Raw genomic sequence first — 25,558 nt, 5'->3', positions numbered from 1 at the left:
TTGGATGTGTTCTGGGAAAGCTGGGTGACTACCAACATGGCCACCTACAAGGTTGTAAATGTTACCCAGATTTCCTACAGACCTCAATGGTAAAGCTGTCTAATTATGAAACACCAGAGGACGAATCGCTGTGTATCTGCCATTCAGGAATCTGGGAAAGCTGAGGGACGGCTCCTGCATTTTTAAAGGAATTATTTTTTTATGAAGCAACATGCCCCCCAGAGCGACACAGACCCTGCAGAGAGATGAGCCCCCCAACAAAGAGATGCGAAGAGCGACACAGACCCTACAGAGAGATGAGCCCCCCAACAAAGAGATGCGAAGAGCGACACAGACCCTACAGAGAGATGAGCCCCCCAACAAAAAGATGCGAAGAGCGACACAGACCCTACAGAGAGATGAGCCCCCCAACAAAAAGATGCGAAGAGCGACACAGACCCTACAGAGAGATGAGCCCCCCAACAAAAAGATGCGAAGAGCGACACAGACCCTACAGAGAGATGAGCCCCCAACAAAGAGATGCGAAGAGCGACACAGACCCTACAGAGAGATGAGCCCCCAACAAAGAGATGCGAAGAGCGACACAGACCCTACAGAGAGATGAGCCCCCCAACAAAAAGATGCGAAGAGCGACAGACCCTACAGAGAGATGAGCCCCCCCAACAAAGCGATGCGAAGAGCGACACAGACCCTACAGAGAGATGAGCTCCCCAACAAAGCGATGCAAAGAGAGACACAGACCCTACAGAGAGATAAGCCCAACAAAGCGATGCAAAGAGCCACACAGACCCTACAGAGAGATGAGCCCCCCAACAAAGCGATGCAAAGAGCCACACAGACCCTACAGAGAGATGAGCCCCCCAACAAAGCGATGCAAAGAGCCACACAGACCCTACAGAGAGATGAGCCCCCCAACAAAGCGATGCGAAGAGCGACATAGTCCCTACAGAGAGATGAGCCCCCCCAACAAAGCGATGCGAAGAGTGACATAGTCCCTACAGAGAGATGAGCCCCCCCCAACAAAGCGATGCGAAGAGTGACATAGTCCCCACAGAGAGATGAGCCCCCCAACAAAGCGATGCGAAGAGTGACATAGACCCTACAGAGAGATGAGCCCCCCCCAACACAGCGATGCAGAGTGACATAGACCCTACAGAGAGATGAGCCCCCCAACAAAGCGATGCGAAGAGCGACATAGTCCCTACAGAGAGATGAGCCCCCCCAACAAAGCGATGCGAAGAGTGACATAGTCCCTACAGAGAGATGAGCCCCCCCCAACAAAGCGATGCGAAGAGTGACATAGTCCCCACAGAGAGATGAGCCCCCCAACAAAGCGATGCGAAGAGTGACATAGACCCTACAGAGAGATGAGCCCCCCCCAACAAAGCGATGCAGAGTGACATAGACCCTACAGAGAGATGAGCCCCCCAACAAAGCGATGCAAAGAGTAACATAGACCCTACAGAGAGATGTGCCCCCCAACAAAGCGATGCAGAGTGACACAGACCCTACAGAGAGATGAGCCCCCCCCCCAACAAAGCGATGCAAAGAGCGACACAAACCCTACAGAGATGTGCTCTCCAAGGGGGCAACACGCATCCTACAGAAAGATGTGCCCCCCAACAGTGAGGAGCAGAGCAACACACTCCCTACAGAGCGCCGTGCTCCCGAACAGAGCGACACCCTACAGAGCGCCGTGCCCCCCAATAAAGCCATGCACACGGCGACTTACATTCTACAGAGAGATGCGCCCCCCCAACCACAGGATGTGTAGAGTGACACAGACCCTACAGTGCAACAAATCACCCCTATAAAGCTGCTGGGTTATGGAGTGCATAGTTGGGCAGGTTTTCTACTCTGGACCCTAGAAAAGCTGGGTGACAGTAGCTGTGACCAGCGGCCTTCTCAGATGAATTTCTGACACCGAGAGAACAGGACAACGCCAGGATTTCTATTTTCTGGGAATGTGTCACCTCTAAACAGTCCTGTCCTTTCTCTGAGGACATACACGCGGGCTGGTTTTTATGTAGGCCTCCTATTTGAGCAGCCTCACAGACCCCCATAAACATCTAGCATCTGATGGTCTGGAGTTTCTGGTAATCCAGGAAGCCACAAGAACCTACCTGGTCCATTTCAGCTGGGTCCGCCTCGCACACAGTATTACGGCCACGCGTCCACATGGCGCCCGGGCGCTGTCCACTTTTCTCACAGATCCATTTGCATGAATGAGCCGTGCAGGTATACTGGGCTCGCTATCTGTACGATGGTGTGTGTGGAAAATGAGCCATTGATTGCTATGGACTGAGAGCGGTACCCAAAACAATGCACTGGAACATGTGCATCAATACGGGTCTGTGATACATCATGAAGGGGGATGGGGGGGGTATCTGCACATCCCTATGCTTAGACCTCGGAGGAAACACTTCATGCATTATTAAATAAGTCCCCAGGGGGTGTTGTGCAGGGACCGACCTGTGCGCCCCACCGATCCTCCATGACTACCCCGGCAGTGTCCTAGCAGATGTCCGCATCCACAGACGCCTCTATGATAACCCAGTGACCTAGATTCCTGCTCTGTGTCTGGGTGAAAGCACAGGCCCCGCATGGCTCCAAACAGGCACTCCAGCTGTTGCAAAACTACAACTCCCAGCATGCATACTTGCTCTTCTCAGAACTCCCGTAGAAATGAATGGAGCATGCTGGGAATTGTAACAGCGGTCACACACACGACATGGGTGACCATAACACAAACTGCCCAAACAACTACACTACTACTAGGTTTTCACCATTTTTTTTGCTGCATACTTAGAACTAGCATTTTTCCTGCACTTTTAACTCTCAGAGAAAATCCTAGGGGAGAAAATGCTCGAAGAAAAAAAAAAAAGAAGCCAAACCTACAGCATGCCGCGCTTCCAAACTGCCACCGATTTCACACAAACATTTTTGGTGGGTTTCTTTGCAGCATTTTTTCTGATGTTTTTATGTAATCAGATGCTACTTTACCATCTATAGTTATAAAATTCAATAAAGAGACAAAGCTTTTTTTTTTGCCAGGCATTTTTGACATTAGGTTTGAGCTTTTTTGTTACTGTTGTTTTTTTTTTTTTTTGCCATTTTCCCAATAGAAATCTATACGGGGGCCTCAATTTTTTTTTTTAAATGCTGTTCTATACAATTAAACAACACATTAAAAAACAAACAAAAAAAACACTTTTTCACTATGAAAAACTAAAATGATACAAAGCCTCAGAAAGGCGATGGAAGCCTCAGAAAGGTCTTTTAATGATCTTGACATTTTGAACATTTCCGGAGACGAGCAGCAGTGACCTTCCCGCTGCCGGCAGCCACGGCACGTTACACGGCTACAGCCATGTCACCCAGCATGGAGGATGGGAGTTCACGGCCATCGACATTCCTGAGCTGCAGGTTACCTTAGAAACTACCAGTATCCATCATGTTTACACCACCCTGCTGCTTCGACAGAGTGCGCTGCCCCTTTAAGACAGAGACCTCACACGACACCTGGCGAGCAGAATACAATGACCGGACCATTCGTGTGTATCTGCCGATTGTCCGATGAACCATCTGACACATGAGAGTTGTTGCTAGTGGACATGTGTACATCTGTACCCCACAAAAAAAAGGGAAAAAAAATGTCTCATGCTAAATATTCATACTTTATAATGTGATGGCTTTCAATCTGTTACAAAACTACAACTCCCAGCATGCCCTGTCCATCTCTTCACCCCTGCCGTTACTGTTGCAGTATAGTTTCCACATTGTTTATCTCCATGATGTTTCCATCCCACAAAACAGTTGTCCGGCTTGACCTTCTTAGGTGTCAGGTGACAGACTCGGTTTCTAGTGGGGGCCGCAGGGGCCGGTACTGGGCCTCGGACTACATTAATAACCTACTTTAGCGCACAGTAAACTAAATGCAGCAACCAGTGCCAGGCAGCGGCTGACAAAGCAAATAGGATCATGGGGCTCACACACAAGACGAGAACGTTGGGGGGGCGACGCAGCTGAGCAACAATGACAGAAGCCACCAAAATCTACGTGTACGTCCAGCTCGTCTGCCCCGCCAAGGAAGCCCCAATTCTGACGATACTGAAAATCCTACAGAAACAGGAATCTTGTAGGGACATTTAGGAAGGGGCTTCATTATTTCTCCTTGAATCCTGCTTCCTCAGCCACTGCTAACGATTGCAGAGATGGCGCCCATCAGTCCAGCGGAGCCCAGTGTTTGTCAGGGCCATGGGCTCCGGATCTGAGCACACAGCGGAGGCCAGAACAACGTGCAATCAGAGAAGGATGCGGGGAAAGCAGAGGAGCGCGACATCCATCACGGGTGATGCCCCAGTGCCACACACATGCATTATAGACAGAGACATGCGCCAGGGGAGATCTCCGATGAGGCCGACGGGTCCGATGCTGGCAAATGGAAGAAACAAACAGGGAGGGGAGCGGTCATACACTGGGTGATGGTCAGGAAGTCGCTATACGAGGACCACAACCCTTATATAAAGAGCTGCTGGACGTAGATGGAACCTTGAAGTCCGGTCTCTTCCCAGCCTGCAATGGCTGATAACAGGGAGCAGGAGACAGCAGACACAAGGCTCCCCTGCCGTTATAACAACGTATTCCCCATAAAATAGCAATTCTACAGTATCTCTTCCTAGAAGTCATTGTGCCGTTACCAGTTGTGTGTCCCTACAGTCTGCCCCTGTCCGATCAGTGCTGCCAGTTCCAGGAGGTGTAGGGGCAACACCTCATCGTAAGAAGAATGGATTTATATATAAATTTACAGGAGGAATAAAAGGGAAAAAGTTCAACAAAGAGGAAAGACGCCCCAGAAATGGAGAATGCAGAAGAGAGCGGATGGATAATACTAGGGCCTTGTTCTTAGGACTTTCTGCTGCAGAATTCACTGCAGAGAAGAGAGGTGCACCCCGGGGTAAGAGTTCTGCCACATAAGACAGGGGGGGGGGGGGGGCGACGACCCCAGGATCAGGCACCCAAAAGTTAAGTTACCACAACAGTTTCCACAGGTGCACAGCAGACACTATAGGTACAAGACAGAGCGACGGGTCAGTGACATTCCTATAATCCGCCATCCGGGAGACCCGAGAGCTGCCGGATCATGAGAGGAGACGCTGCTGGGGCCCAAAATATCAGATAAGAGGAAATCTCTACCCAGTCTCCGCTGCAGGGAAGGCGATCACTCTCATTATCCCTGTCCCCAGGAGTCTGCAATCTCTTCTCTATACACAATGTATCACTCCCCATGTCCATCTCTGACCCTATGAGCTCACAATCTAATCTTCCCATCTCATACACAATGCATCACCCCCATCATCCCTGACACCAGGAGCCCACTATCTAATCTAATCTTTTTTATACACAAAGTATCACTTCTATCATATACCTGTCCCCAGCAGCTCACAATCTAATCTCTCCATCTGATATGCAATGTATAGCCCCCATGATTTCTGACCCCAGGAGATCACAATCTATTCTTGGGGAGAGCACACAGACTCCATGCAGAGGGTCTCTGCCCAGATCTGGAGTCCACAGTCACACTCAGCCGATTTGTCACAGATATTTCTGCCAATCGGTTTCATTCATCTGGATGGGAGTTTTCTGCACACACGGAGCTGCTGTGTGTGAATACCGGCTTAGACCGTGGTTCTGTGCCGGACTATCAGATGAAAGGAATTGCAGTGCAGACAGAACAGGAGCAGACACAGGAGCGGACGCCGGAGATTCTGAGCCGTCAGGTTCACTTCACACATTACATGTAATTAAAACAGTGTGAAAAGGATTAAGGGGTGGAGGGGGGTCACCCCAGGGGCGGCCATCTCTGCACTAACCACTTCCGAAACAAGTAATTGCGAGCTCAGGGGAAGCCAATCATTAGACATAGCGCGCATATTTCTGAGGACTTCAAGCGTCTCGGATTACATGAGCGCAGGCGGATGATGCTGGAGATCCTCCGACTACTGCTCCCCCGGGGCTCCTCCACGAAGCTTCCAACAGTGCTCCTAATGTGTAAATCGCCAGGATGATCCACCGGATCCGTGCGGGACCTCCCTGATCACCGCGCTCCCTGCTGGGGATAATGCACTTTATGTTTTATCACTCACATGAAATTAAATTAATTCAAACGATCTTCTAATAGACGCCGGAGGAGATTTATCACCAGGAGCTTTTGTTGCCACAATTTGTGCTAAATTTATCAAATATTGCCCAATGTTTGATAAATCTGACGCACCGTTAAAGGGGCGTGCAGGCAGTACATATCGATGACCTATCCTGTTGAAATGTTGAACATTTTTGAGCAATCTGCCACCACTCCAACACGGTTCTGGTCCCGTGGGTGCCCGCTTTCTGTCCCAGCTTAACCTGCTAGAAATACCAGAGGCTGCTAAGGCCAATCGCTGGCAGAGGCACGTCACCACTAAGACCAGTAATTGGCTGAGTGGAACTTTCCAAGCATTTGCAGCAAACCCTCAGCTGTGAGCAATACCAATTCTGACTTGTTTTCACTCATTGGATGTTACATTTTACTGACAGCAAGCAGAGATTTTAACTGATTCTTAAAATTTATAGTCACTCAACAACTCAATAAGTTAAGGTGCAACCACCAGTGGTAAAAGGGGGCGAATCGTCCGATAATCAGACTAATGAGATGATGGGAGTCTTCTCCCCCAGGAGGCTTGGCGACATTTTGTTATCATGTATCCCTCTAAATATTTTCCCATACCCACAGGTACACAGGGGTCTACGAATATGCAGTCTTCTATTTCAGCAGCACAGAGGAAGTCAGGATTTATTCAGAGGCAGAACTACAATGCAGCATTATTATGTCCAATCACCTGCAACCTGTGGCTCTTGAAAAACTACTACTCCCATCATCCTCTGGTAGCTGCAGGCTGTCAGGGCATGCAGCGAGATATATTTCCGCAGCAGCTGGAGAGCCCCAGGTGGCAGGGCACTGCATCCAGAGCAGAGGCACAGGGAGGCACTGGGTACTGCAGGGAATAATGTGCCGAATGTCGGGCTGCTCGCCTTCTCCAGTCACAGATCACCACAAGCAAGAAATATGTCATGCAAAGCAAGTGCACTGTTCATCCGCAGCTTCCTCTGACAAAGGGAAAGATCCCGCTGTGGATGTACAGTGACGTCACCTATGGCCATGGACTCCCATAAACTCCACTGATGAACATTGCAGAAAAATCCAGGCAGCAGCTCACACTGCAAACCCCACCATAGTAGCTAGAAGACCCCCTATTTACATGAGGCACCAACAGCTCAATATAGGGGAATATATAGGGGTGGGGGGTACATACTTTCATTCCCGCAGGACACTGACAACATACACTTTACCTTCATATAAGATCCACGTTCTGCAGTTTGTGGTGAGGAAATGGGTCTCCCAGCTGCTCCAGTGTCAAGGGTGGGCGTCTCGCTCCTGGACCTCAGTCACACCGGTCTCGGTGAAGGCAGCGGTCTCGGCAGATGGAGCCTCATACTGTCAGGCAGGATCATGGATGTTCTGCAGAGAAGGGAAAACAGCTAGGGAGGGGTGGAACCTATAAACGAGGGGCACAGTACAGATGTGTGGGTGCTGCCAGGGTACCATTCACTAATGGCTGGGAGATGTGCGACCCCAAGGACCTATAGGGGCCGGCAGGTGACGAGCTATAGGTATACGGAGTGTATTACTATGCACAGGCAAGAGCTGCAGATACAATGTATCTATAGGTATAAGGGAAAACAGCAGAGCCGTAGCTACAATGTATCTATAGGTATGGGGCAAACAGCAGAGCTGTAGCTACAATGAATCTATAGGTATGGGGCAGACATCAGAGCTGCAGATACAATGTATCTATAGGTATGGGGCAAACAGCAGAGCTGCAGATACAATGTATCTATAGGTATGGGGCAAACAGCAGAGCTGCAGATACAATGTATCTATAGGTATGGGGCAAACAGCAGAGCTGCAGATACAATGTATCTATAGGTATGGGGCAAACAGCAGAGCTGTATCTACAGGTATGGGGCAAACGGAAGAGCTGTAGCTACAATGTATCTATAGGTATGAAAAGAGAAAGTAAGTCAAAGGAGAGATACTGGGCCAGTCACAGTATACAGGTGAAAGGCAGTATTACCAATGGATGGTAGGAAAAAGTAATGCATGGGTGACAGAAGTTCACTCCGACAGCTAGTCAAAGCATAGATCTATAGGTGACAGATTCCATTTAACATCTGCAGATGTTAAAGGGTGACAATCTATAGGTGAAACTAAAGTTGGTCTTTATGCCCAGGCAGATAAGCAGGAAGGGGTCAATTCTATAGATCTCCATAGCGGTTATTGGGGGGCTATAGAGCTGCAGGTGACAGGGAGGGTTCATATACCCCAACAGATAGTGCTGGGGGTAAGAATCTATAAGTGATGCAAGAACCGGTCTGAATGTGAAACGATATGGAGGATGGAAGATAGGAATCTATAGGTGACAGGAAGGGGTCTATATGCTCCAAGCACTAGGGGTGGGTGGAGCAGAGGGGTCTATATTCCAGCAGCTGTAGGTACTGGTTTGGGTGATATATCTATAGGTAAAACGCTGAGGTCTCTACACCAGGCATCAGTAGGAGGAAATGGTGGATCTATAGGTGACAGGGTCTATATATTCCAACAGCTGTAGTTACAGGTGGGACATATACCTACAGGTGACAGGCAGACTCTATATGCTCCGGTTGATGGTTTCAAAAGTCCCTTTAAATCCAAGCAGCTGCAATTGAAGCGTGGGGACCTATAGGTGAAAGGGTCTTCAGCACCTGAAGGTGCACGGTTGGCGTATATCTGTGACACGCTATATGCTTCAGTTGATGGTCACTTAATATCCAGGAAGTCGCAGGTGGAGACTATGGATCTATAGGCAGCAGAGATCTATATGTTCCAGCAGTTGAAAGATCTCTCTGTATGTGACGCTCTATATGCTCCAGTAGATGGTCTTCAATATATCCAGGCAGCAGCAGGTGAAGACTATGGATCTATAGTCCAGCAGCTGTGTATATATAGATGGCACTCTATATGCTCCAGTTGTTGATTTCAGATAAATATATCCAGGCAGCAGCAGGCGAAAACTTATTAATCTATAGGCGACCGGTTCTATTTACATTCCAGCAGCCGTTTATCTATAAAGAAATGCTCTATATGCTCCAGTTGATGTTTGCAGAGGTCCATATACATCTATCCAGGCAGCAACAAGCGAAGACTGTGGCAGATGAGTATCTATAGGTGACACGTGGAGAGTCTATAGGCTCCAGCAGAAGATGCGGTCTTCATATATCCAGTTCACCCTATAGGTTGTGGTCAGTCTATAGGTGCTGTATATGGCCCCCTGTATATCCAGGTCACTCTATAGGTGCTGTATATGGCCCCCTGTATATCCAGGTCACTCTATAGGTGCTGTATATGGCTCCCTGTATATCCAGGTCACGCTATAGGTGCTGTATATGGCTCCCTGTATATCCAGGTCACTCTATAGGTGCTGTGTACGGTACCGTGTATATCCAGGTCACTCTATGGGTGCTGTATATGGCCCCCTGTATATCCAAGTCACTCTATAGGGGATGTATATGGATCCCTGTATATCCAGGTCACTCTATAGGGGATGTATATGGCTCCCTGTATATCCAGGTCACTCTATAGGGGATGTATACGATCCCTTGTATATCCAGGTCACTCTATAGGGGCTGTATATCCAGGTCACTCTACAGGTGCTGTATATGGCTCCCTGTATATCCAGGTCCTCTATAGGGGCTGTATATGGCTAACTATGTCTAGGTCACTCTATAGGGGCTGTATATGGCCCCCTGTATGTCCAGGTCACTCTATAGGGGCTGTATTTGACCCCTGTATATCCAGGTCACTATGGGGGCTGTATATGGCCCCCTGTATGTACAGGTCACTCTATAGGGGCTGTATATGGCCCCCTGTATACCCAGGTCACTCTATAGGGGCTGTATATGGCCCCCTGTACACCCAGGTCACTCTATGGGGGCTGTATATGGCCCCCTGTACACCCAGGTCATTCTATAGGTGGTGGTCAGAGTCTATAGGGGCTGTATATGACCCCCCCTGTACACCCAGGTCACTCTATAGGGGCTGTATATGGTCCCCTGTACACCCAGGTCACTCTATAGGGGCCGTATATGGCCCCCTGTACACCCAGGTCCCTCTATAGGGGCCGTATATGACCCCTGTACACCCAGGTCCCTCTATAGGGGCTGTATATGACCCCCCTGTACACCCAGGTCCCTCTATAGGGGCTGTATATGACCCCCTGTACACCCAGGTCCCTCTATAGGGGCTGTATATGACCCCTGTATGTCCAGGTCACTCTATAGGGGCTGTATATGACCCCTGTATGTCCAGGTCACTCTATAGGGGCTGTATATGACCCCTGTACACCCAGGTCCCTCTATAGGGGCTGTATATGACCCCCCTGTACACCCAGGTCCCTCTATAGGGGCTGTATATGACCCCCTGTACACCCAGGTCCCTCTATAGGGGCTGTATATGACCCCTGTATGTCCAGGTCACTCTATAGGGGCTGTATATGACCCCTGTATGTCCAGGTCACTCTATAGGGGCTGTATATGACCCCTGTATGTCCAGGCCACTCTATATGGCTCCAGCAGGTGGTCGCGGGGCTCCCTGACCAGGGGCGCTATAGGTTCCAGCAGCTACAGGATATCTAGAAGGGCAGCTCACGGGCTCGCTGTGTCCAGGCGGGGGCCCCTGAGTTGGGCTCTCGGGAGACAGACGTGTCGCTCGCTTGTGGTGTCCGGTCGCTGCGGGGTTTCTGGGGCCCCGGCCCGGGGAGATGTGCGGGCTCCGGCCTCGGTTTGTCACTGCTCCCCTACCCCCGCCCTCAGGCCGGAGCATAGCAACGGGACATGGCGCAGTAATCGCACATTCTCGCGAGAAGTGGCCGCAGCGATGACGTCACCGCCGTAATCCGTTCTCTGCCGGTCGCTTGCTCCTCCAATACGGAAAATGAGATGCGTTACCTCGTCCGGTGCACAGGTAAAGCACAGAGAGCCCGGCACACGGCGCCCGTCACCACCGCCTCACCGGGCAGCGCCATCTTGTCACATCACGACCGAGGCGACCGCAGTCACCAAGAGGTGGACAACAGCGACACCTGCAGGACGCGCCGGGAACTGTAGCTCCCACTACTGCTATTTATGCAAATGATTTGTATTTTATTTCCATTCATGTAGTAACCATTTATTGATACATTTTATTACTCTTTATTATTTGCTTCAATTATTATTACATGGTTTCTATATTATAACATTTATTCTTACACTTTGATGTACAGTTGTGGCCAAAAGTTTTGAGAATGACACAAATATTAGTTTTCACAAAGTTTGCTGCTAAACTGCTTTTAGATCTTTGTTTCAGTTGTTTCTGTGATGTAGTGAAATATAATTACACGCACTTCATACGTTCCAAAGGCTTTTATCGACAATTACATGACATTTATGCAAAGAGTCAGTATTTGCAGTGTTGGCCCTTCTTTTTCAGGACCTCTGCAATCCGACTGCGCATGCTCTCAATCAACTTCTGGGCCAATTCCTGACTGATAGCAACCCATTCTTTCATAATCACTTCTTGGAGTTTGTCAGAATTAGTGGGTTTTTGTTTGTCCACCCGCCTCTTGAGGATTGACCACAAGTTCTCAATGGGATTAAGATCTGGGGAGTTTCCAGGCCATGGACCCAAAATGTCAACGTTCTGGTCCCCGAGCCACTTAGTTATCACTTTTGCCTTATGGCACGGTGCTCCGTTGTGCTGGAAAATGCATTGTTCTTCACCTAACTGCTGTTGGATTGTTGGAAGAAGTTGCTGTTGGAGGGTGTTTTGGTGCCATTCTTTATTCATGGCTGTGTTTTTGGGCAAAATTGTGAGAGCCCACTCCCTTGGATGAGAAGCAACCCCACACATGAATGGTCTCAGGATGCTTTACTGTTGGCAGGACACAGGACTGATGGTAGCGCTCACCTTTTCTTCTCCGGACAAGCCTTTTTCCTGATGCCCCAAACAATCGGAAAGAGGCTTCATCGGAGAATATGACTTTGCCCCAGTCCTCAGCAGTCCATTCACCATATTTTCTGCAGAAGATCAATCTGTCCCTGATGATTTTTTTGGAGAGAAGTGGCTTCTTTGCTGCCCTTCCTGACACCAGGTCATCTTCCAAAAGTCTTCGCCTCACTGTGCGTGCAGATGCGCTCACACCTGCCTGCTGCCATTCCTGAGCAAGCGCTGCAATGGTGGCACTCCGATCCCGCAGCTGAATCCTCTATAGGAGACAATCCTGGCGCTTGCTGGACTTTCTTGGACGCCCTGAAGCCTTCTTAACAAGAATTTAACCTCTTTCCTTGAAGTTCTTGATGATCCTATAAATTGTTGATTGAGGTGCAATCTTAGTAGCCACAATATCCTTGCCTGTGAAGCCATTTTTATGCAACGCAATGATGGCTGCACACGTTTCTTTGCAGGTCACCATGGTTAACAATGGAAGAACAATGATTTCAAGCATCACCCTCCTTTGAACAGGTCAAGTCTTCCATTTTAACCCAATCAGCCTGACATAATGATCTCCAGCCTTGTGCTCGTCAACATTCTCACCTGAGTTACCAAGACGATTACTGAAATGATCTCAGCAGGTCCTTTAATGACAGCAATGAAATGCAGTGGAAAGGTTTTTTGGGATTAAGTTAATTTTCATGGCAAAGAAGGACTATGCAATTCATCTGATCACTCTTCATAACATTCTGGAGTATATGCAAATTGCTATTATAAAAACTTAAGCAGCAACTTTTCCAATTTCCAATATTTATGTAATTCTCAAAACTTTTGGCCACGACTGTAGATGCATTAATGTTCTATTCATTTTGCTGATTGTTACCTTCATATTCTTCTTTATTACAAAATTTATTGAGTAGAAGATGAGAGTCTGGATGTGTTCGGGGGTCCGGTGTGGTCTGTATCATGTATGGGTCTGGATGTGTACGGGGGTCCGGCGTGGTCTGTATCATGTATGGGTCTGGATGTGTACAGGGGTCCGGTGTGGTCTGTATCATGTATGGGTCTGGATGTGTTCGGGGGTCCAGTGTGGTCTGTATCATGTATGGGTCTGGATGTGTTCGGGGGTCCAGTGTGGTCTGTATCATGTATGGGTCTGGATGTGTTCGGGGGTCCAGTGTGGTCCGTATTCATGTATGGGTCTGGATGTGTTCGGGGGTCCGGTGTGGTCCATATTCATGTATAGCGACAAATCGAATCAGCCAGCACTCAATGCACGTTGCACGGGATAGGAGCAATCTCCACTGGTAATGTAGAAGAAATCCCAGCAATCGTCGTGTCTTGATAGTATGTTGTTTTTAATTGCATCAAATCAATATGTCCTACACCCAGGACGCGTTTCGGCTAGCATGCCTTCAACAGGTGAAAAATAATCAGACAAAACAGGTAAATAAAGGAAACAATGTATCGCCTCTCATGACGTCTTGCCCATAAGGATGAGTTTTGGAGTACCGCACACCTGTATGTTGCACTGGTGCTTGCAAGGACTTCTTCAGTCACGTTATGATAATAAGGAAATTGCAGCACACAGTATCTCTTGATGCTTTTAAATTTTAATTTCACATTTTTACATTTTTTTAAACATGCTTAAAGTTCCGGTGCAATATTCACAGTGGAAAAGGTAGAAGATGTGTGACCAAACGTTTCGGCCTGTCACGGCCTTCTTCAGTGGTCTAAATCTATAAAGATAATTCATATTTATCAGTCATATGTTATATGCATTGGTATCTTCATCACATGAGGATAAAATGTTTTCATTTATCTATGTACACATTTATAATTTGAACGTAAGAAAAGTTAATGTACAAAAGATGTATTATTAAAAACAATAGACAGCTCATTATCCCTTCTGAGTGAACCTAGTATCAACCATTATCAGCTATTATCATTAAACTCTATGCAGTTCAGTATGTTATTATTGGTCAATGGATCCCTGGACATGGTGCGTCACCGCATCCTGATTGTATGCATAGTGATTCTGTCCAATGCGGAACACACCCACACTATTATGTAAATATTATACTTAGTGTTATAGACAATATGTATATCACTATTGAGGCATATATCAATTTTGTGTGTTGTGTCCGTCATTGGGCAGCCCCACTAATGCATACAGTCTATGGATAAGGCTCATCCTCAACTTAGAACGGTCGGCGGTCACATCAAAATCACTTGGATAGACCTCAAGGTATCATCTATATGGGCAAAAATAAGTTCCATCTGGAATATGCAAGTAAGCCATTCAGTAGAGTAGCAAGTGATTGATCTGTGATCATTACCTTCAGTGCTGTGTCTTCAAGGAAAAAGCGCCGGGTGTATAATGTGGGAGCCGATTTTGGCGCCTTTTATTATCGCGGGGGATGCGCGTCATTGCGCTCTACGTCATACGGCATTCCCGGTCATGTGATTGGGAAGTGCGTGCGTTCCATTTGCGTGTCAAGCACGCAGACCGGCCGTGTGCTGAGTTGCCGTGCGCATGCGCAAGCAGGACCGGAACTGTCCTGCGTTCCACCTGCGTGTCATTCGTGCCGTTCGGGGGAAGGGAAGTGTTATGCGGCGTAACATTAATATGGTATCGTGCGCTGGGGCTGCAATGAGCCACCTTGTGTATAGCATAGCCATACATTTAAATGTGGAGCCTGGATACAGTGAAGCACCAATTCAGAATAAACCTGTTACATCTGATATATGTTAATTGAGCAATATAGAATTTAATATTATGAAAGAGAACCTTAGTTCCATAATGCAAATATAATGTCCCTAGTGTGATGGGAAATGGGTAGGATGGATGGATAACAGGAAAGAGGGATGGGAAAGATCTCAGGAGGGGGAGGAGGAAGGGGGGAGGAAATGGGGAGGGAAAGGGAAGAAAAAAGGGGAGGAGGGAGGAGGGGGGGGGGGGGGGGGGTGGGGGGAAAGTGTTATCTCACCCTCGCAGGTCGTGATATCAGCGGGTCTGTAAGGAGAAATAAAGAGATTTCTTTGTTAACAACACATAGGGATTGCTCAATATATTAAACATTAATGGAAAAGTCACATTCTCGATTTAAACCATGTGGTGTAAGAGTCCCGAGTGTGTGGATCCAATACGCTTCTCGTTGTTTTAAATGTAAAATCCGGTTTCCTCCACGTCTTGGAGAATCGACCTGTTCCAATATTTGGAACCGTAATTGTGATGCCTGGTGATTTTTCTCTTTGAAGTGGTATGGGACGGGTAGCAAGGTGTGTCCGAGTCTAATTGTGGACTCATGTTTACTTACGCGATCGCGTATATGTTGGGTAGTCTCGCCCACATACGCCAGTCCGCATGGGCATTTCAGTATATAGACCACAAAGCTTGAGTCACACGTAAAAAAACCTTTAATGGGGTATTGTCGTCCGGTTCTTGGGTGGGTCACGTATTCGCCTCTGGTGACGCTTGAGCATTGAGCGCAGTGTAAACATGGGAATGTACCTTGTCGTTGACTCCTCAAGAAAGTCTGTTTTGGCAGCCTAGTAAGGCTACCTATGTCGGCCTTGACCAGTTTGTCTTTGACATTATGGGGTCTCTTGTAGCATGTGATTGGGGGTTCGCTGAATTCCGGAATGTTGGGATATGCTTTTACGAGTAATGGCCAATGTTTTCTTAATGCTTGGTGAATTTTAGGTATCAAGGGGTGGTATGTTGTTACACAGGCTAGTCTTTTGGGTTCTTTGTGACGTGGTCTAACTCTTTCGTTAATATTATTTAATGTCGAATTAAGGAGTGTTCGGGGATAACCTCTTGTCTGGAATTTCTCTGTCATCTCCATCAGTCTGGTTTCCCTTACTTCGGTGTCCGTGACGATGCGGTTAACTCTTATGAATTGGGACTTCGGCAGAGAATTTTTAGTAGCCCTGGGGTGGCAGCTGTTAAAGTGGAGAAGACTATTACGGTCAGTGGGTTTATTGTATAGATCCAATGTTATATTGCCTGAGGGGTCGAGTTCAATTATTGTGTCTAGGAAACTTATTTTCTCTTTACTTGACTGTATGGTGAATCCTAGTTCTGGATAAATGGAATTGAGATCCTGTACAAATTTTTCAATAGTGTTTGTGGGGCCCCCCCATATGCAAAAAATGTCGTCGATGAACCGTAGCCACGTGATTGAAAATTGGTTAAATAAGGGATGAGTATATACATGATCCTCCTCAAAGGCTATCATATATGCATTTGCATATGGCGGGGCCACATTTGACCCCATGGCGGTACCTTTTTTCTGGCCGTAGTATGTGTCCCCCAACAAGAAGTAATTTTTGGTTAGTATAGTTGTCAGTAATTCTATACAGAACTTCTGTTGTGTTGTTTCTAGATTTGAGTGATTATGTAGTAATCTGGTGGTAGCTTGAATCCCTTTTTCGTGTTCAATGGATGTGTATAAACTGTTCACATCTAGGGTGATTAATGTGCAACCAGGTGGCTTATCTATCTCTTGTAATTTGGAGATAAAGTCTGTTGTGTCAAGAAGAAATGATCTGGATGTTTTAATCAGGGGCGTTAGGATTTTTTCTAGATAAATAGCCAATGGTGAAAATATGGAATCTGTGGAAGCGACAATAGGGCGGCCAGGGGGATCTTGTAAATTTTTGTGGATTTTGGGTAAAGTGTAAAATACGGGTATGATGGGATCTTGTTTGCTGAGAAATGTTACGGTTTTGGAATCAATTATCCCTAGATTATTGTATCTTGTTAGAATGTTGGAGATACACTCCTGAATTTGTGGTGTTGGAACCCAACACCACAAATTCAGGAGTGTATCTCCAACATTCTAACAAGATACAATAATCTAGGGATAATTGATTCCAAAACCGTAACATTTCTCAGCAAACAAGATCCCATCATACCCGTATTTTACACTTTACCCAAAATCCACAAAAATTTACAAGATCCCCCTGGCCGCCCTATTGTCGCTTCCACAGATTCCATATTTTCACCATTGGCTATTTATCTAGAAAAAATCCTAACGCCCCTGATTAAAACATCCAGATCATTTCTTCTTGACACAACAGACTTTATCTCCAAATTACAAGAGATAGATAAGCCACCTGGTTGCACATTAATCACCCTAGATGTGAACAGTTTATACACATCCATTGAACACGAAAAAGGGATTCAAGCTACCACCAGATTACTACATAATCACTCAAATCTAGAAACAACACAACAGAAGTTCTGTATAGAATTACTGACAACTATACTAACCAAAAATTACTTCTTGTTGGGGGACACATACTACGGCCAGAAAAAAGGTACCGCCATGGGGTCAAATGTGGCCCCGCCATATGCAAATGCATATATGATAGCCTTTGAGGAGGATCATGTATATACTCATCCCTTATTTAACCAATTTTCAATCACGTGGCTACGGTTCATCGACGACATTTTTTGCATATGGGGGGGCCCCACAAACACTATTGAAAAATTTGTACAGGATCTCAATTCCATTTATCCAGAACTAGGATTCACCATACAGTCAAGTAAAGAGAAAATAAGTTTCCTAGACACAATAATTGAACTCGACCCCTCAGGCAATATAACATTGGATCTATACAATAAACCCACTGACCGTAATAGTCTTCTCCACTTTAACAGCTGCCACCCCAGGGCTACTAAAAATTCTCTGCCGAAGTCCCAATTCATAAGAGTTAACCGCATCGTCACGGACACCGAAGTAAGGGAAACCAGACTGATGGAGATGACAGAGAAATTCCAGACAAGAGGTTATCCCCGAACACTCCTTAATTCGACATTAAATAATATTAACGAAAGAGTTAGACCACGTCACAAAGAACCCAAAAGACTAGCCTGTGTAACAACATACCACCCCTTGATACCTAAAATTCACCAAGCATTAAGAAAACATTGGCCATTACTCGTAAAAGCATATCCCAACATTCCGGAATTCAGCGAACCCCCAATCACATGCTACAAGAGACCCCATAATGTCAAAGACAAACTGGTCAAGGCCGACATAGGTAGCCTTACTAGGCTGCCAAAACAGACTTTCTTGAGGAGTCAACGACAAGGTACATTCCCATGTTTACACTGCGCTCAATGCTCAAGCGTCACCAGAGGCGAATACGTGACCCACCCAAGAACCGGACGACAATACCCCATTAAAGGTTTTTTTACGTGTGACTCAAGCTTTGTGGTCTATATACTGAAATGCCCATGCGGACTGGCGTATGTGGGCGAGACTACCCAACATATACGCGATCGCGTAAGTAAACATAAGTCCACAATTAGACTCGGACACACCTTGCTACCCGTCCCATACCACTTCAAAGAGAAAAATCACCAGGCATCACAATTACGGTTCCAAATATTGGAACAGGTCGATTCTCCAAGACGTGGAGGAAACCGGATTTTACATTTAAAACAACGAGAAGCGTATTGGATCCACACACTCGGGACTCTTACACCACATGGTTTAAATCGAGAATGTGACTTTTCCATTAATGTTTAATATATTGAGCAATCCCTATGTGTTGTTAACAAAGAAATCTCTTTATTTCTCCTTACAGACCCGCTGATATCACGACCTGCGAGGGTGAGATAACACTTTCCCCCCCCCCCCCCCCCCCCCCCCCTCCTCCCTCCTCCCCTTTTTTCTTCCCTTTCCCTCCCCATTTCCTCCCCCCTTCCTCCTCCCCCTCCTGAGATCTTTCCCATCCCTCTTTCCTGTTATCCATCCATCCTACCCATTTCCCATCACACTAGGGACATTATATTTGCATTATGGAACTAAGGTTCTCTTTCATAATATTAAATTCTATATTGCTCAATTAACATATATCAGATGTAACAGGTTTATTCTGAATTGGTGCTTCACTGTATCCAGGCTCCACATTTAAATGTATGGCTATGCTATACACAAGGTGGCTCATTGCAGCCCCAGCGCACGATACCATATTAATGTTACGCCGCATAACACTTCCCTTCCCCCGAACGGCACGAATGACACGCAGGTGGAACGCAGGACAGTTCCGGTCCTGCTTGCGCATGCGCACGGCAACTCAGCACACGGCCGGTCTGCGTGCTTGACACGCAAATGGAACGCACGCACTTCCCAATCACATGACCGGGAATGCCGTATGACGTAGAGCGCAATGACGCGCATCCCCCGCGATAATAAAAGGCGCCAAAATCGGCTCCCACATTATACACCCGGCGCTTTTTCCTTGAAGACACAGCACTGAAGGTAATGATCACAGATCAATCACTTGCTACTCTACTGAATGGCTTACTTGCATATTCCAGATGGAACTTATTTTTGCCCATATAGATGATACCTTGAGGTCTATCCAAGTGATTTTGATGTGACCGCCGACCGTTCTAAGTTGAGGATGAGCCTTATCCATAGACTGTATGCATTAGTGGGGCTGCCCAATGACGGACACAACACACAAAATTGATATATGCCTCAATAGTGATATACATATTGTCTATAACACTAAGTATAATATTTACATAATAGTGTGGGTGTGTTCCGCATTGGACAGAATCACTATGCATACAATCAGGATGCGGTGACGCACCATGTCCAGGGATCCATTGACCAATAATAACATACTGAACTGCATAGAGTTTAATGATAATAGCTGATAATGGTTGATACTAGGTTCACTCAGAAGGGATAATGAGCTGTCTATTGTTTTTAATAATACATCTTTTGTACATTAACTTTTCTTACGTTCAAATTATAAATGTGTACATAGATAAATGAAAACATTTTATCCTCATGTGATGAAGATACCAATGCATATAACATATGACTGATAAATATGAATTATCTTTATAGATTTAGACCACTGAAGAAGGCCGTGACAGGCCGAAACGTTTGGTCACACATCTTCTACCTTTTCCACTGTGAATATTGCACCGGAACTTTAAGCATGTTTAAAAAAATGTAAAAATGTGAAATTAAAATTTAAAAGCATCAAGAGATACTGTGTGCTGCAATTTCCTTATTGTCTTGCCCATAAGGGCGGAGCCAATTAATAATACACGACTTGTGTCTCAGCAGTCACACAATGGCAGGAGAAACCAATGAACCAAAATAGATTAAACAAATAAATCCAAATATCCTGTTATCAGCTGTGGGATCCCTCAATGGACCGTTTATGTCTGAAAAACATTCAAATGCAATCATGAATCTTGTGAATAAATCCTATCTCAAACATGCATGGATTTGAATCAGTTTTTTTCGAAAACTACGATTAAAGGTACATTTTGCTACATCGGGTGAATATTCGCATGATGGAGATGTGGCGGAGTGGGGGCCATTGTGGCTTACGTCTGGTGGATCTGGGACTTAGAAATATAAGCCAATATATGCCTCTTAAAGTATACCATCCGATTGAAACTTATATCCAGTTGGTGAATCAGATTGATTCCGTTAAAAGGGGCGATTAAAAAATGGCACAAAATGTAAGCGCGAATGAAAGAATTAGATCGATTAGATCTTTGATGGAGGATAAGAATATAATTCTGAAACCGGCGGATAAAGGGGGCGCGATCGTCCTTGTGGACAGAGATAAATATATGGCTGAAGTAATGCGACCGCTTTCTGACCGCAATACATATGAACAGTTACAAAGTGATCCAGTGTTTCGGATAAAAGAAAAGATGGTGAAAATAGTACAGCACTTTTTATCTATGGGAGTAATTGATGGAGAAATGTACACATTTTTGATTAATCACGCACCCATTACCCGGTGTTTTATGTTCTTCCCAAAGTGCATAAAGCTTTAATTGACCCCCCAGGGCGCCCTATTGTGGCATCTGTGGATTCGATTTTATCGCCCCTAGCAATTGTACTGGAGAAGGTATTAACGCCCTTGATTAAGGATACTACATCTTTTTTGTTTGACACACAACACTTTCATCAATTCCGTCAGATAGCCTTCTGGTAACTCCTGAGGTAGTTCGCTGGTACACCTCTATTGACCACAGCAGGGGTATACAAGCAGTGAGATCAGACAGAAGTCAATACACGAAAAATGAACAATAATTTTTTCTTCAGCTTTTACATCTTGTGTTGTATGAGAACTGTTTTATGTTCGAGGATAACTTCTATCTACAGCGACGTGGGACCGCGATGGGCGCGAACGTGGCCCCGCCCTCTGCAAATGCATATATGTCAAGCTTTGAGGATTCCTATGTATACAATACCGAATGGTACCAAAATAATATCCTCGTTTGGAAAATATTTATTGATGACATTTTTTGCATCTGTGCGGGGCCACGTGAGACCCTATCAGCCTTCCTTGACCATTTGAATCATGTATATGAGGAACTACAGTTTACATTGGTTTGTGACGATTACATGGTGAGCTTTTTAGATACACTAGTAATTACAGGGGTTTTCTCAACACGCTATTTGATACTTACCTGGTCCCGACGCGCCGTCCACTTCCTGATTTCGGCACTCGGCAGGGGGCGGGCTCCATCTTGATTGATGTCTTCTCCCGGCCGGCCAGGAGAAGAAAAGAAAAGTCGCCTGCACACGCGCGGCCAGCGCGATTCCTGAGAACAGCGGTGGCCGTAACCAGGGGGGACGGAAGACAACGGTCAGGTAAGTATAGGTTTATTTTTTTCTAAGGGGTGGGGATTTGTTAATTAAATATATTTAGAAAAATTATCACTGTTAAATCATTAAGCTGATAATACCCCTTTAAGGATCAAATGGGTAATTTGTCAACGGATCTGTTTAGAAAAGAGACAGATAGAAATAGCATTCTTCACTTCTCCAGTTTCCATCCACCATCCCTAAAGAGGGCAATTCCAAAATCACAATTTCAGAGAGTCCAACGAATAGTCTCAGACCCGCATGTACAAATAACTAGGATAAATGAAATGTCCAGTAGATTTGAGGAGAGGGGATACCCCCCCCCCCCCCACACCCCGCCTCAACTATGAAGGAACTGAATAAAGAATCAGGTAAAACTAAGGATATAAAGTCTCCAAGATTGGCATTAGTGCACAAGTATCATCCCTATAATCAGAGGTTTGATAATATTATACGTAAACATTGGCATCTGTTGGGTAAAGCATATCCCCTGATTGAGGAATTTAAAAACCCTCCTTTGATATGTAACAAAAGAAACCCTAATTATAGGGACAGACTTGTGCACGCTGATTTAGGGCTCTTTCACACTTGCGTTCTTTTCTTCCGGCATAGAGTTCCGTCGTCGGGGCTCTATGCCGGAAGAATCCTGATCAGTTTTATCCTAATGCATTCTGAATGGAGAGAAATCCGTTCAGGATACATCAGGATGTCTTCAGTTCCGGACCGGAACGTTTTTTGGCCTGAGAAAATACCGCAGCATGCTGCGCTTTTTGCTCTGGCCAAAAATCCTGAAGACTTGCCGCAAGGCCGGATCCGGAATTAATGCCCATTGAAAGGCATTGATCCGGATCCGGCCTTAAGCTAAACGTCGTTTCGGGGCATTGCCGGATCCGACGTTTAGCTTTTTCTGAATGGTTACCATGGCTGCCGGGACGCTAAAGTCCTGTTTGCCATGGTAAAGGGGAGCGGGGGAGCAGTATACTTACCGTCCGTGCGGCTCCCGGGGCGCTCCAGAGTGACGTCAGGGCGCCCCACGCACATGGATGACGTGATCACATGGCACGTCATCCATGCGCATGGGGCGCTCTGACGTCACTCTGGAGCGCCCCGGGAGCCGCGCGGACTGTAAGTATACCGCTCCCCCGCTCCCTGCTACTACTATGGCAACCAGGACTTTAATAGCGTCCTGGCTGCCATAGTAACACTAAAAGCATTTTGAAGACGGATCCGTCTTCAAATGCTTTCAGTACACTTGCGTTTTTCCGGGTCCGGCGTGTAATTCCGGCAAATGGAGTACACGCCGGATCCGGACAACGCAAGTGTGAAAGAGGCCTTAGGGAGTAGGAAAGTGACATTAAAACAACAGGTACTGACAACACAGCGGAAGGGCACATTTCCGTGTTTGCGCTGTCTACAGTGCTCCCACATTATTAAGGGCCCGACATTTTATCACCCTCATAATGGACGACCATATCCTATAGAGGGTTTTTTCACTTGTGAATCCACTAATGTGGTTTATCTGATAAAATGTCCTTGTGGCCTATTATATATAGGGGAGACAACACAAACAATAAGGCCTCTTTCGCACAGGCGAGTATTCCGCGCGGATGCGATGCGTGAGTTGAACGCATTGCACCCGCACTGAATCCGGACCCTCTCATTTCTATGGGGCTGTTCACATGAGCGGTGATTTTCACGCATCACTTGTGCGTTGTGTGAAAATTGCAGCATGCTCTATATTGTGCGTTTTTCACGTAACGCAGGCCCCATAGAAATGAATGGGGTTGCGTGAAAATCGCAAGCATCCGCAAGCAAGTGCGGATGCGGTACGATTTTCACGCACGGTTGCTAGGAGACGATCGGGATGGAGACCCGATCATTATTATTTCCCCTTATAACATGGTTATAAGGGGAAATAATAGCATTCTGAATACAGAATGCATAGTACAATAGTGCTGGAGGGGTTAAAAAAATAAATAAAATGTAACTCACCTTAATCCACTTGATCGCATAGCCGGCATCTCTTCTGTCTCCTTTGCTGAACAGGACCTGTGGTGACGTCACTCCGGTCATCACATGATCCATCACCATGTTAAAAAATCATGTGATGGACCATGTGATGACCGGAGTGACGTCACCACAGGTCCTATTACTGCACACAGCACAGAAGACAGACGGAAGGAGATGCCGGCTGCGCGATCAAGTGGACTAAGGTGAGTTAAATTATTATTTTTATTTTTTTAACCCCTCCAGCGCTATTGTACTATGCAGTGTGTATTCAGAATGCTATTATTTTCCCGTATAACCATGTTATAAGGGAAAATAATACAATCTACAGAACACCGATCCTAAGCCTGAACTTCTGTGAAGAAGTTCGGGTTTGGGTACCAAACATGCACGATTTTTCTCACGCGAGTGCAAAATGCATTACAATGTTTTGCACTCGCACAGAAAAATCGCGCGTGTTCCCGCAACAAACCCGCACCTTTTCCCGCAATGCCCGTGTGAAACCAGCCTAAGGGATCGCATTGGAAAACACAAATCAACAATTAGAACAAAAAATCTTATGTTACCCATCCCGTTTCATTTTGATCAGTGCAAACATACTATAGCCCAACTTAGAATTCAGATTTTGGAACAGATTAAAAGACCAAGGAGAGGTGGAGACATTAAGAGGCTATTACGACGCCGAGAGGCTTATTGGATCCATACATTGGACACTTTGTATCCAAGGGGCCTGAATAGGGCTATGAAATCATGCATGTTTGAGATAGGATTTATTCACAAGATTCATGATTGCAGTTGAATGTTTTTCAGACATAAACGGTCCATTGAGGGATCCCACAGCTGATAACAGGATATTTGGATTTATTTGTTTAATCTATTTTGGTTCATTGGTTTCTCCTGCCATTGTGTGACTGCTGAGACACAGGTCGTGTATTATTAATTGGCTCCGCCCTTATGGGCAAGACGTCATGAGAGGCGATACATTGTTTCCTTTATTTACCTGTTTTGTCTGATTATTTTTCACCTGTTGAAGGCATGCTAGCCGAAACGCGTCCTGGGTGTAGGACATATTGATTTGATGCAATAAAAAACAACATACTATCAAGACACGACGATTGCTGGGATTTCTACTACATATTCATGGTGTGTCGTCTGTATTCATGTATGGGTCTGGATGTGTTCGGGGGTCCGGTGTGTCGTCTGTATTCATGTATGGGTCTGGATGTGTTCGGGGGTCCGGTGTGTCGTCCGTATTCATGTATGGGTCTGGGTGTGTTCGGGGGTCCAGTGTGTCGTCTGTATTGATGTATGGGTCTGGATGTGTTCGGGGGTCCGGTGTGGTCCATATTCATGTATGGGTATGGATGTGTTCGGGGGTCCGGTGTGTCGTCTGTATTCATGTATGGGTCTGGATGTGTTCGGGGGTCCGGTGTGTCGTCCGTATTCATGTATGGGTCTGGATGTGTTCGGGGGTCCGGTGTGTCGTCTGTATTCATGTATGGGTCTGGATGTGTTCGGGGGTCCGGTGTGTCATCTGTATTCATGTATGGGTCTGGATGTGTTCGGGGGTCCGGTGTGTCGTCCGTATTCATGTATGGGTCTGGGTGTGTTCGGGGGTCCAGTGTGTCGTCTGTATTGATGTATGGGTCTGGATGTGTTCGGGGGTCCGGTGTGGTCCATATTCATGTATGGGTCTGGATGTGTTCGGGGGTCCAGTGTGTCGTCTGTATTGATGTATGGGTCTGGATGTGTTCGGGGGTCCGGTGTTTGGTCTGTATTCATGTACAGGTCTGGATGT

At 46.3% G+C, this 25,558-nt stretch overlaps 2 protein-coding genes across 4 annotated transcripts in view; one reads left to right on the top strand and one right to left on the bottom strand.

The window, feature by feature from the left end:
- PTPN4 (protein tyrosine phosphatase non-receptor type 4) overlaps positions 1-11,187 on the bottom strand; it is a 51,616-nt gene extending 40,429 nt beyond the window's left edge. The window contains exons 1-2 of one of the 3 annotated variants that reach the window (XM_044273194.1): positions 8,728-11,187; positions 7,390-7,558 (exon numbers count right to left, since the gene is read on the bottom strand). The gene's annotated coding sequence lies outside the window, so the exon portion shown is untranslated. The remainder of the gene's footprint in view (positions 1-7,389; positions 7,559-8,727) is intronic. The other 2 variants (XM_044273193.1, XM_044273195.1) reach the window with 2 other exon arrangements.
- LOC122922555 (fibrinogen-like protein 1-like protein) overlaps positions 4,036-25,558 on the top strand; it is a 40,185-nt gene continuing 18,662 nt past the window's right edge. The window contains exons 1-2 of the mRNA XM_044273200.1: positions 4,036-4,138; positions 5,602-5,800. Of these exons, the coding sequence (XP_044129135.1) occupies positions 4,036-4,138; positions 5,602-5,800 (302 nt within the window). The remainder of the gene's footprint in view (positions 4,139-5,601; positions 5,801-25,558) is intronic.

This window comes from Bufo gargarizans, unplaced genomic scaffold (assembly GCF_014858855.1).
Source record: "Bufo gargarizans isolate SCDJY-AF-19 unplaced genomic scaffold, ASM1485885v1 fragScaff_scaffold_45_pilon:::fragment_2:::debris, whole genome shotgun sequence".
Classification (NCBI taxonomy): Eukaryota; Metazoa; Chordata; class Amphibia; order Anura; family Bufonidae; genus Bufo; species Bufo gargarizans.
The sequence above is the reverse complement of the archived record's forward strand: the minus strand, read 5'-3'. Positions and strand labels throughout refer to the sequence as shown.